A 13,140-nucleotide genomic window follows, 5' to 3' on the forward strand; every position below is an offset into this window, starting at 1 on the left:
TTTTTTTTTTTTTCAACGTTTATTTATTTTTGGGACAGAGAGAGACAAAGCATGAACGGAGGAGGGGCAGAGAGAGAGGGAGACACAGAATCGGAAACAGGCTCCAGGCTCCGAGCCATCAGCCCAGAGCCTGACGCGGGGCTCGAACTCACGGACCGCGAGATCGTGACCTGGCTGAAGTCGGACGCTCAACCGACTGCGCCACCCAGGCGCCCCTCAGTGTTCCCTTTTATAGTGGAACTCATGTCTTCTGATTCTGAGCAGTGTAAATTATTTGGTTGAAGATTTTTTTTTCTCTAGGATCCTTGTGATCTAGATGCTACACTATAGGATTGTTTCTCTAACTCTCTTTTCCTTCCTCTTTCTTTTTGTCTTTTTGCTTTGTTTTCTGGGAGATTTCTTCAGTTTCGTGTTCCAACCCATTTATTGAATTTTTTATTTCTGCTGTCATGTTTCCAACAGTTCCTTTTGTTCTCTGAATAGTCCTTTTGTGTTTTGTTGTTGTTGTCCTTTTGTGTTTTAATAGCATCCTGTTTATGTTTCACAAAGGAAATCTTTTCGTTCATTTCTGAGAATATTAATTAGGTTTTAAGTTTTCTTCTCCCCATATAGATTTTTCTCTGTATATATAGATTTTTGCCCTTCAATTTGTTTTGGTCTCTCCATCTTTAATGTTAGAAGAAGCTTTCCTCAGATGTTTTATAATTTGTGCTTGTCTGCTCAGGTTTAAAGTAGGGGACCGCAAAACTGTACCAGAAGCTCTGGATATGTTTGGGGCCTGATGCCTATAAGTTGTGAGCTTTCAGTGTAGGGTGATTATGGCCTTCCCAATGTCAGTATCTTTCAAGTCTTTATTCAAGCGCCTTGTGGTTGGTTAAGTTCCTCGGGGAAAGCTTTACTAATCTCTTGCTTACAGGGTAAAGGCCTGGGAGCTAAGTGAGAGAAGAAGACTGAAAGTTAGTTACCCCACCTTCAGCAGTGTCTGGTGTAATTTTCCCTATCCAGAAATTAAATCTCCATTTTTCTGTCAGCATGGGGTAGATTAATTATTCTTCCACAGGGAGTTATGGAGAAGGGATCCAATTGCTTCTCAAAGAGCCTTCAACCAGCCTTCCTTATTTTCAGCTCTCCTTTACTCCACCTTCCAGGGTGACTTACTTAGATCCTGAATCTCTGAAGGATTTTGTGGTGCAAATCTGGCTTTCCCTGCATCTACCTCATGAGTTGGCCTTTTTTAGTACCATTCATCCATCTTTTCAGCCTCCAAAACTCTTCCTGTTGCCTCCTTTCTCATTCTTTGCTCATGTGATTATGCCTGTAAAAAGAGTCAATTTTATGAAGTTTAATTGGAGATTAGGAAGGAGCAAAATTACATGCGTATGTTTGATTTGTCATCCTCATCAGGCAGTCCTCTAGGATTGACCTAGAACAGAATGACATGATGTTTGAGCTTTAGGAAAGCTAGTTTTCTTTCTCTTCCCATTTGTATAGTTTTTGGTTTTTTTATTCTTAATTACAGAGTGTTTTTCATTTGCTCATCCATGTCCTTAACACATACGTTTCACATTTTTGTCATAGTTTCCTTTCATAAGTCTAATACCCAGTATTTTTTATTGTCATATTTAATATCAGAATATAATAAAAATTGTCAAATCCATGATTATAGTGGTCAAGGAACAGAAAAAATTTCAGCCCAACTAGTAAAGGAAGAAAATCAATCTAAAACAATAATGAGAGGCCTCATTTTACTTTGAGAATTTAACAGAGATTTTTTAAAGTGGAAAGGAAAAAAAATAATCTTGGTTTTGACTATGAGAATGTAAATTTTTATGGATTTAACTAAAGAAGTAAAAGGATGATCATTGAATCTTTTTGTAATAGGCAAATTTGAAAACCTAAATATCTAATAATGAATTTATTAAACAAAGTGTGTGATTTTATTGTGCAGCCATTATAACCACTAAAGAAAATTATTACCGGTATGGAAAGATATTTATAATGGATTCAAAAAATAAAATAGATTCCATGATAGTATGTTATAAAAACAGCTATATATCTACAGCAAAAAATATTAACAGCGATTAGCTGTGGATGGTAGGAACAGAAGTGATTTTTATCTTACTTTGTCTATCTGTACTGTTTGTAAACTTGTGATGAGAGGAGCCAGTATATAGAATGATCAGGGTAGAATAGGGATTATTCATTGAGTTAGCTTGCTACGTTTATTCTATAAAATAGAGAAGATATAATAATTGCTTCAAATATCAGAAGAGCTTTTGTATGGAACTAAGAGGAGATATTCTGAGTAACTTAAGCTGTGATTCTCAAACTTAAGTGCAGGGGAAAGTGTCCTTGGGTCCACTGAGATTCTGACTTTGTAAAGAGGCATCCTGTGTAATGCTAATGGAGGCAGTCCATGGACCACATTTTGAGGACCACGTAAAACTAGATAAGATTTATGTCAGTCAGAGAGAAAATGATTAATGAGGAGGGACTTCCTAACTGTCCAAACATGGGTGCTTAATGGTTTTAATCTCTACTTTCTTGGATATCAGATCAATTCCACCATCCCCCTTTGCCCCGCCCCCAACCACCCCAATCACCCCAAAGCTTACTTCTTGTGTTCTCTGTTTGAGTTGATGGCATAGTTTACCAATTTTTACCGAAACATGAATTATGTGGGTCATCCTTGATTTCCTCTCTCACCTCCTTCAACCAATCATTCGTAAAGCCCTTTCTAGTCTGCCTCCTGAATTTTCATTAAATCACTTCTCTCATTCTCCCTCCCTACCACTAGTGCTTTACTTCTGGCTTTATCATCTCACCTTAACTACTGTATAATCTTTCTCAATCCCCTCACCTCCACTTTTTTCTTTCTCTGAAATGAACATCTTTCATACTGCCACTGAAGTGATCTATCTAAAATGCAGACCTCACCATGATACTCCAGAGTTCAAAAATTCTTCAGTGTCTTTCCCAGTCTCAGGAAAAAATGCACATTCTTTAAGGTGACACATAGGTGGCTTTTCATGACTAGCTCATCTAGCCCCAACCTTCCTTTGTTACGGTGTTCTCTCTTCCCGGTTCCTACGTTCATAAAGTAACACACTTAGGTGGTCAGTCTAGTAGTACTGACTGCTTTCCATCCCTCTCTCCCTGAAAGTCTGTCCCTGTCCCAGGGAGTCATAATATACCTAATGTATATTTGTTTCAAATTCACATCCTTGCCTCCCCTCCTCTTAGGTGCCAGTGGGTAGCTCTCCTCAGTGTGTTCATTTTTCTTTTGGCAAGCCTTATTATTTCTCTGGATTATACTTATTTATGTTCTTTTCCTGATGCCTTCACACATGTAGCCCCAGTTATTTTCTTCATGTTTGTAGTTTCAGTTCTGACACCACCCTTGGCACCTGGGTCCCCAATAACTGTTTAGTGAATGAACAAAAAATAATGAATCCCTGAATGTATTCAAACATAGGAACAGTAAATACCATCTAATAGACACACATGACATAAGAACCCTTTGAACCTGGATATTGACTCATTAAAATTGCCTTTGTGCCTCAGGAGAAAATTAGTATCTCTTATATTCCCTCAATTCTGCTTTTATTCCTTCAAGAGGAAAATAAATCCTTAAAATACCAAGTATCATACCAGTTTGATTTGGGGGAGTGGGAACTTTGAGTTTATAATACGTATTCATACTTTCTCACTAATGAAAGGCATGCTTGTAGTTAAAGAGAGAAAACTATGCTGTATATTTTAAGATGTATATTTGTTCTAGACTTAGAGAAGTTTTGCCTAAGGTTGAGAGCAGGTATATTTTAGAATATGGCTTATTTAACACACAATATTCTGAAGACTTCTATATTTCTTCAAAGCTAGCATATCTCTTGACCTTGGGTAAGTTACTTAATCTCTTGAGCACTTGATGTTTTTGTCTCTAAAATGGAGATAATCCTTATTACCCAGTCTTGATTTCTTCGAAGAGCAAAAGGAGAAACTGGACATGAAAGCAGGTAGGAAAATGTAAAATGTAAAGCACCATACAATTAAAGTGTATTTAGTATTCAGAGGAAGTCTGTGTTACAAATTTTGATACTGCATTAAAATAGTTTTTTGGTTTTTTTGTCATTTGGAAGGATTTGAAAGGGAGGGGGCATTTATGGTCCTTTTTTTTTTTTTTTTTTTTTTTTTAAGAATATTAAATTTAATCATTAGTTTCTTTCACACCAGTGAAATACTTATCTACCAAAAAGGTCATCTTTTTCCTGCTAAAAAATTGGTGCATATTGAGCATGACTACCTCGAAGGAGGTTATCTGTGATGGTAATTTTTTTCCATGTTCAACACCATAGGTATCTATGCCAGCAGCTCATGCAACATCATCTGCTCCCACCGTAACTTTAGTACAGCTGCCCAATGGGCAGACAGTTCAAGTCCATGGCGTTATTCAGGCGGCCCAGCCATCAGTTATTCAGTCTCCACAAGTCCAGACAGTTCAGGTATGTGTATAAAAAGTTCTGCATCTACTTTCGTAACTGTCGTTTATAGCCATATCTCTCTCCTTTCAGTAGTTATGAAAATAGATACATATCTAGTTCAGAGTTTATTTCATTTTACAGTAAGGAATATGCTGCGTCTGTATAGTCACCTTACGTATAGGAACATATATATATACACAAGAACAGACCTAATTAAAAGACTTTTTCTTAAGATATGGAGGAAAAAGAATTGATTGGGGAAATCATTAACTACGTGGGATAAAGTGGAAATGTTTGGGAAAGACTAACCTGATATACCTTAGTTCAGGAAAATTAAGATACAAAAATAATAACTTAGTAATTATTTTCTAAACGTGCCATTGGAAAAAACTAAACCCTTGTCAAAATTAATAACCTTACCTAAGCTATTACCTGAATTTTGAGATCATTTAAAGCATTGTAAAACCAGCTAGGTCTAGGCATGTAAGTTGGAGTATATAACTTTGAAATAATTATATATTCAGAAAGATCACCTTAAGGGTCAGGGATTACACTATGCACGTTACCTAATTCTTTGGAGACCTTGTTCCTTTGGATTGAATCCATGGGGAATAAAGGCACCTAGAGCTCCGCAGGTGACTGCTGAACTGGAACCTAGAGCAGTATACATCTTTGCAGTGAGCTTATTGAAAGAAAAAAAAAGACTTGAACGTTCATTCAAGTAGGCCATAACCCCAGCCTCCCATTTCATATTTTTTGCTTCACAGTCTTCCTGTAAGGACTTAAAAAGACTTTTCTCCGGAACTCAGGTGAGTCCTAGGTCCTAGATTTGGAGAGAACTATTTTTAGAAAGGAAGGTGAGAAATTATTCTTTATGTCTTTTTCCTTCTATAAACATGCAGTTTAAGGTTTGCATAAAGATTTTAGAGATCTTCTAGGTCTAGACCAAACTTGTTAACCTGCGCAGCCCTTAGTGTGTTGCTTAATTTCCCTGTGTATCCTTTCTTCTCTCCTCCAAATGGTAGTCCAGCATTACTTTGAGAAAGGAAGCTGTGTCTCCTGAGTTAAACAGTTTATAAATAGGGGTCATTGCTAAACTGTTCTTCCTGTAGTGAACCAAAATATACCTTTCTAAAACTTCTATTTAGTGGTCCCAGTTCCATCCTCAGAAACTAGTTAAGCAAATTTAATTCCTTTTCTGTTAGACCACTCCCTCTCCCTTATCTCCCACACCCTTCCTACTTTACAAAAATGCCCAGACTAAACAAATGTCTGTTTTCCTTCAGCCATTTATTATATGGTATATCTCTGATTGCTCCTGACCATCCTTGCTATCTTCCTGTGGAGGAGAGCTGTTGTGTTTTCCTTGAGTATGGTAGCCAGACTGATTGATATTTGTAGAGGGAGAAGTGCCTCCTCTGCTCTGGAAGCGTTCTGTTAATGTCCTCAAAGGACATACTAGATCCAGTCAGCCATATTATACTATTGAGTCATTTAGCCACTGTTCCCTACCTCTACTTCATTCTGTTCTGGTGCTTTTGGTTTGCTTGGACACTTATGTGGGGGGAAAAAATGTTTTCATGTGAAAACATCAAGGGAGGGGCGCCTGGGTGGCTCAGTCGGTTAAGCATCTGACTCTTAATAATTTCGGCTCAGGTCATGATCTCACAGTTGGTAAGATTGAGCCCCGCATCAGGCTCACACTGACAGCGCAGAGCCTGTTTAGGATGTTCTCACTCCCTCTCTCTGCCCCTTCCCCCACTCTCACGTGCTCTCTCACTCTCTCTCTCTCAAAATAAATAAATAAACTTAAAAAAAAAATCAAGGTATATGAATTTCCATAATGAAAGACACTGGGGACCGAACTTGTTAACAAGATGGAGACAGTGTTGTCCCAGTGACAATCGAAGTATTTGGTATTTCTGTGGAATCGCACTACTGAACAGTAGTCTCCTATCTTTTGTCTCAGTTTTTATTTCATTGAATGCTACCTTACTATTTTCTATACTTTGCCATTACTAATTCCCCACTCATGTTTTCTTCTTGATAACAGTAGAAAGAACCTGACCTGCTAGTCAGAAGACACAGATTCATCACTTTTTCTTTTTCACTTGTAATAAGAGTTTGGTGTGTTATAAAGAATACACCAAAATTACCAAATTTGTTAAAATTATAATTTTTGGTCATAATATGTGATATTTAATTATTGATTATATTTTTAATTTTAATCTTTGTGACAGTAATAATTTGGATCTGAGGGTTGTATGGCTATTAACTTTATAGAAATACTTATTCATCTTTTCAAGAGCACATTTTTCCGTTGAGGTGGGCTATACTTATAATTGAAAGCCTGAATTCTACGAATAGAGAGACACAAACTTTTTTTTTTTTACTTCTTTAAATTTTTTATTTTATTTTTTTTCTTTAAAGGAAAATAACCAGGGAGAATATATTAGACTTCAATGGCCATTTCAGCTGGTTAGCTGTGATTAGTATATTAGTAATTAGGAAGTAGTGTACATCAGAAGAGATGTTCAAACAAGGAGAGAAATGGTCCCTCAAACTTCTAGATGGGAAAATATGAGTAGTGTAGAACAGCATTTTCAAAATCTACAAGACACATTTCTCTTGATGTGAGAGTTAGATATTAGCATCTCTTTATATTTTTTAGTCTAAAAATATTAGAAGTTATGCTGTACTCCTGTTTCATTTATGACTTGACATTAGTGCCCTACCTTTATCCTTATATATATTATCATGTCTCACAGATTATGTCAGAATCCCCCCAAAATAATGGGATTTATGCAAATGGATAGAAGTTAACAGTGGCATCTTCACTTTCCCTTTGTTAATTTTGAATGCATTTTTAATACATTGCAGCTTAAACATGTCAGGATTTATGGATTATGTTACCTTAAATTATTAAATTCATTCTTTCACTGAATTTTTATTGATCACATGCTATGTGCCAGTCACTGTTTTAGGTGCTATGAAAGACAGCAGTGAACAAATAATACTTCTCTATTCTCATGAAGATCACATTTGAGCGAAGAGAGACAATGAGAAAATAAAATATGTCAGGTGAGGATAAGTGCTGGGAAGATGATTGAAGCAGGGGAAAGGGATAGATAATGCGGAGGGAAGGGTGTTCTCTTTTATGTAGGGTGGTCAGGGAACACAGTGAACAGAAACCAGAAGCCAGTGCAGAATGCTAAACCATGCAAATAGTAAAAGCAAGTCTGAAGGCTTAGGAGTAAGAATATGTTTTACATATCAAGGAATAGTAAAAAGATGTGCTCCAATAGAGAGCAAGAGGGAGAGTGGTTAGATGAAAACGTGATAAAATCTTCACAATACTTTATAATATGATGGGAACAATAATAACCTTTTGTGCAACACAGGGATTCAGTGGCTCTCATGCAGCAAAGTACTTAAGAGTTATCTAACATAAGGATGAATTGCTGGTTTGTTTTTTATGAGACAAATGTTCCAGAGTTTCTGATCTTTTCGGTGATGGTAAGCAAGGATTTGCAAGGGATATATTACCTAACATATTTTTGAAAAAAAGAAATCCCTTTCAACTATCCTGGGATAAAGTGACGTTTTTGAAAGAAAGTCGTGCCGTGGAGAGACCATTTGGAAAGAAGTTTGGAAATGTATTCATAGTTTTTTTTTTTTTTTAAACTGCAAACAATATAAATTTGTCACCTAAAAACTCAACATCTATATACTTTTAGACCCTGTAAATAGAATTCTCTAAACTATTCAGGTGTCTTCTAGAGTTTCAGTAGTTGCTGCACTTATTTGTTAAAATAAATATAACATTGTAACACCTATTATTAGCATACAATAACTGAGAGCCAGGGAGATGAAAATATACTAGGTAAATCTCATCAAAAGTTTGTATAATTGATAGATGAAAATGAAAACTGATTTAGTATTTAGTAAGCCCAGCCAAAAATGCACTTACTTTTTCATGAGTCCTCTTTTTCAACAATGCCAAATGTTAAATCATGTTTTAAAAAGCCCAAGCTTAGAATCAGATGTTTGAGTCACTGTTATGAAATATTAAATGATTTCTTAAGCATATTCAATTACATTTAATAATAATTTAATTTAATAGTTATTTGAAAAAGCATCTGATTTGGTTTTGGCACTGTATGTTTCATTTTAAAATTTCAAATAACTTCAAAATAGGAAGATTTTCCCCTCTTACTAATAGGAGGTGCAGGTTTTTAATAAACTAAAGAAAGTTGAGGAATACAGATCTAAAACTTTACATCTACACATGGTGGTTTGACTTTTTGAAAATGTCTCAACTTCTAAGTGGCCAAGGTTAAAGACCTATATAAGGATCTGAGGAAAGGGCTAATAAGAGAGGTGATAAGAGGTAAGGGCCAGAGGAAGGGTCTCTATCATTGGAATGTGGTAGTGGTAGTTTGGAATATAATTTTTCATATGGTTATTTTTAATAACCTATTAAATATATATTAAACTATAATTAATAGCTTTTACTTATAAAAAGGAGTTTTGACATGATTTGTATTAGTCTCAGAAATGTGGATCCAATGTGTGTTTGGGATTTTTGTTTTTGTTTTTGTTTGTTTTGGTAGATAGTCCGTAGGAATTGACTTCATAGCTCTTAAGTTCTCCCTGGATAGTATTCCCAAAGACGAAATGTTAACACTTGTTGTTATTATTTTTATTGAGTAATTCTGAACTCCCTTTACATTAAAATGGTTGTAATCACTACATAGTGATAAGTTAATTTCCTTTTGACTCAATTGACAAAATCTTACAGATCAGAGGAAGGGAGGCTTTTTTCCTGCTAAGAGCAATAGAACCACTGAGTTTGGGGGGGGGGGGGTGTTAGGATTAAAGGTCACATGTTAAAAAGCAGCATTAATTTATTTCATTTCACAACTTCCCTTATGGGTGGTTTATACAGTATGTTTTAAAACTGTTGTTTTAATGACTTTCAACTTCGAAGAGTATGCCTAAGTCACTATCTGTCCTTACAAGAAGGTTTTAAGGATGAGGGTCATGCAAAGGAGGCAGAAAGAACAGAGGAACTGAGGTTCCGAGAAGTATTAATGAAGGTAAACACTTGGGATAGTACTGTCCACTTTGAGTTGAGTCTTGTTATTCCTGGAAATCCTGACACTCTGCTAAGGTCTTTTCATAGCTCCTCATCTGCTGTGTATCTGAGAAGGTCTGTGCAGAGACTATGCTGAGCGGGCTAGTTACAGCAGCTACAGATATAGTGGGAGTGTTCTCTGTGCTGTAACTGTAGCATTATTACTCTGCAGAGAATCACAGACTAAATTCAGCCTCTGACACAGCTTTTTATCTGTCATTTCTGGATTCGTTAAATGTTGCCTGTTAATGTGTAGGTCTTTAAAGTTCTTACATTTGAAAGTGTTTGGATGGGGCACATTACTTTATTGTAGATAAATTTTGTGAAAAATTACTACATTTACCTAATTTCATTTGAGAGTGAGTGCCTATTACAAAGTGCCCTGTCAAGATGAGCCCCCACTCTCCAAAACCCATAGGCCCAGACCACATACAGAGTACCTGTGGGATTTGTCAGGTTCCTCTGAATATGTTTTTTCTTGTTGCAATTGCCCTAAATTTTGACATGGAGCTGAGCCACACAGACTCTTGCCTTCATTAAACCGAATTCTCACTCTGATAGCATCATGCACACCTAGTTCAGGAAGGAGCAGGAGGCCCCTGCTGATGAGAAGGGAAGCTGAATGAAGCAGACTAGAGAAGCTCGGCTATATCATCTTGACAGACAGGCTTACCTACTAGGCGAGTGAACTGTAGTCTGAGAGTGGTCTAAAAACACCTCTGGGTTGCTGCTTCTGACAAAACTGGTTTGAGATTGGAACCAACAGGATTTTGATGCTGGTAAGGATGTCTAAAACTGAGATGCCAACTATTGACAGTGGCTCCACTACTTCCTAGCTTTGTGACTTGGGTGAGTTACTTAACCTCTTTGTACCTTGAGTTCTTCTATCTATGAAATGGGTTTAAATACTGTACTTAGCTAGTACCTGATGTTATTGTATTAGTGAGTATTAATATAATACTTTACCATTGTGTGTTTTACCATTGTACCTGGCACATAGTAAGTTCTCAATAAATGCTAGTTGCTGTTACCATTATCATTATTATTATCCCATGTAAAATCTTTGTTCAACTTCATTACTTTTCAGTCCAGGGATACTTTCCAGAAATACACAGTTCTTTACCTTGAGTTTTTGCATAGTAAAAACTTTGAAGGTCTATATGTAGACTAAGTTGCTAGAAACAACCATCTGGGGGATCACCAATCTTATTTGTGCAGTTATAAATATAGTCACAAGTGTTTAACAGTAAAGGATAATACTTGTATGTCATTGTATAGACTTATGACCAAATATTTAGTCATTTATTCTTTTCTTCATGTCAGAAGTCTTATTTCACTTGGTAGTTTTGTTCTAACAATTGTAAGAAAACAACTGACAGTAATATTGATGCGTTCAAGATTGGTTACATGAAGTCCTGGAAGAGATGAAGCTGAATTTGTATATCACAAAAGTTTGGTTTTGACCAAAAAAATCTTAGGACTAACTGACTTCTATAGGATAAGTAAAGGGGAGAAGAATGTGATTGGTGTGGTTGTCTCCCATAAAAATTGATTTTTTTCTACTGAAGCATGTGCAAGGTTTATGTACATCGTTTTATATTTGATTTTTCTTAAAGTTCATAAAAACTTTATGGGAACTAAATTCGATTATCAAGATAAAGTTCTTCTTTGTTTTCAGATTTCAACTATTGCAGAAAGTGAAGATTCACAGGAGTCAGTGGATAGTGTAACTGATTCCCAAAAACGAAGAGAAATTCTTTCAAGGAGGCCTTCCTACAGGTATGGAACTTAATAGTTAAAAGATTCAGAATCAAAGATGTCAGGAAGCTTTAGGTAGTTGCAGATGAAAAGATGTCGGAAGACCAATTAGCTGCTCAATTCAGGACCGTCTAGGTTACTTCTCTTCATCTTGAGTTACTTCTCAAGTTGAAGTTTATCGTACAGAATAAGAGAACTTTTTACTCTGAACAGTCCTGGATAAACAATTTTTTTTTTCTTTTTTGCTTCTGTTTTTGTAAACCATGCCAGCTGCTGCTTTATATGTTAAAAAGTTTGGAATATTTGATAGGATTATAGCACTTCTAGTTTGTCAGTTCTGACACACTACACTATTTATCTACCTAGCATCACATTTGCAGACCATTTCTCACGCCATGGTACTTAGTAAATAACTGTTTATTAATGTAATCCTTATTGCAGCGTGACACTTTGCTGATACTCCCTAATTTTAGGGACACCTTACTATAGTTTCTGTGTTCAGCTATAGAGGTTGCTTTGCCTCTATCATGGACCCGGACCTTTTTTTTTTTTTTTTTCAACATTTATTTATTTTTGGGACAGAGAGAGACAGAGCATGAACGGGGGAGGGGCAGAGAGAGAGGGAGACACAGAATCGGAAGCAGGCTCCAGGCTCTGAGCCATCAGCCCCGAGCCCGACGCGGGGCTCGAACTCACGGACCGCGAGATCGTGACCTGGCTGAAGTCGGACGCTCAACCGACTGCGCCACCCAGGCGCCCCCCAAACCATTTTTTTATATGTAGAAACTGTCTCCATGCTCAATATCTCCAGGAAGAGCAATTCCATAAGTCTTTGTAAGCTTACTTGAGAGTTTAATAAATTTCAAACTTCTAATATTCTTTCTTGTTATTAGCCTAAGGTATTTGTTTTTCAGTGAATGGTTAAATTTTTTTTTTCCACTTGGCTCCTATGCTAGCCCTTTTCTCAATTAAATGAGGGATCCTAAATGAATACCAATAAACTGATTTTGAGATCTTAAGAAATTTTATATTACCAAGTATGTGTTGTATACATTTATGCTTATTTCTTTTTTTCCTAAATACATCTAGTTTTAGATTTGAACTTCAAAATACATCCCGTGTTACTATTTTAACACATTTGATCCTGAAGCGGATCCAACCAGGTGTTGACGAGCCACTTGGCTTCTCTGTCTATAAATTCCAGGCAAATAGTTGTAAATAAATTCCGTAGATTCTAGTTGTAGACCTTATAAAATAAGAGCTCTGTGTGGAAAGAAAATATTTTGTTGTAGCCTGTATCCTAGCAAAGATCACTTAAATAGTAACACCTTAATTCGTAATCAAATAAACAATGCCTGAGATGCGCACATGCAGAGAAGGGGCTACGTTCATGAGAAATACTGTATCTTTCCTTATAGTCATTGTGTATCTGTTATTTTGTTTTAAGCTTGTAAATTCTTGAAACCTAGCTTTTATGTCTTGACTCCAATGAGATCTTTAACAGAGTCCTTATGATATGCTTTTGTAAGATTGGAGAAATGGGGATTAGTTGATAATTCAAGATAAGTTTTTCTTAGAACAACCCAGCTTTGTAGTGATTGATTTATACTCAGAGGAAGTTCTTACAGCACTCTTACTTGGTCTCAGCTGGTTTGGTATTTTTACCAGCAGTTCACCTGAAAAACAGAAAAGCCAGCTCATCACCTTTGCAAGTGACAGAACGTTAGGGGAGAAATACCCTAATGGGTGGGAGAACAAGTACTT

General features: G+C 36.3%; 1 protein-coding gene across 5 annotated transcripts in view; it reads left to right on the forward strand.

The window, feature by feature from the left end:
* The window catches only part of CREB1 (cAMP responsive element binding protein 1), a 65,836-nt gene that overhangs the window by 23,720 nt on the left and 28,976 nt on the right, over positions 1-13,140 (forward strand). For 4 of the 5 annotated variants that reach the window (XR_005790486.1, XM_040476015.1, XM_040476017.1 and 1 more), the window contains exons 3-5: positions 4,356-4,502; positions 5,249-5,290; positions 11,297-11,397. Coding sequence is in view for 4 of the 5 variants with exons in the window: in XM_040476015.1 (XP_040331949.1) it covers positions 4,356-4,502; positions 5,249-5,290; positions 11,297-11,397 (290 nt within the window). In the remaining variant the exon portion in view is untranslated. The remainder of the gene's footprint in view (positions 1-4,355; positions 4,503-5,248; positions 5,291-11,296; positions 11,398-13,140) is intronic. The other variant, XM_040476018.1, reaches the window with a different exon arrangement.

The sequence above is a fragment of the Herpailurus yagouaroundi genome, unplaced genomic scaffold (assembly GCF_014898765.1).
Source record: "Herpailurus yagouaroundi ecotype Mexico unplaced genomic scaffold, PumYag 140, whole genome shotgun sequence".
NCBI classification, from domain to species: domain Eukaryota; kingdom Metazoa; phylum Chordata; class Mammalia; order Carnivora; family Felidae; genus Herpailurus; species Herpailurus yagouaroundi.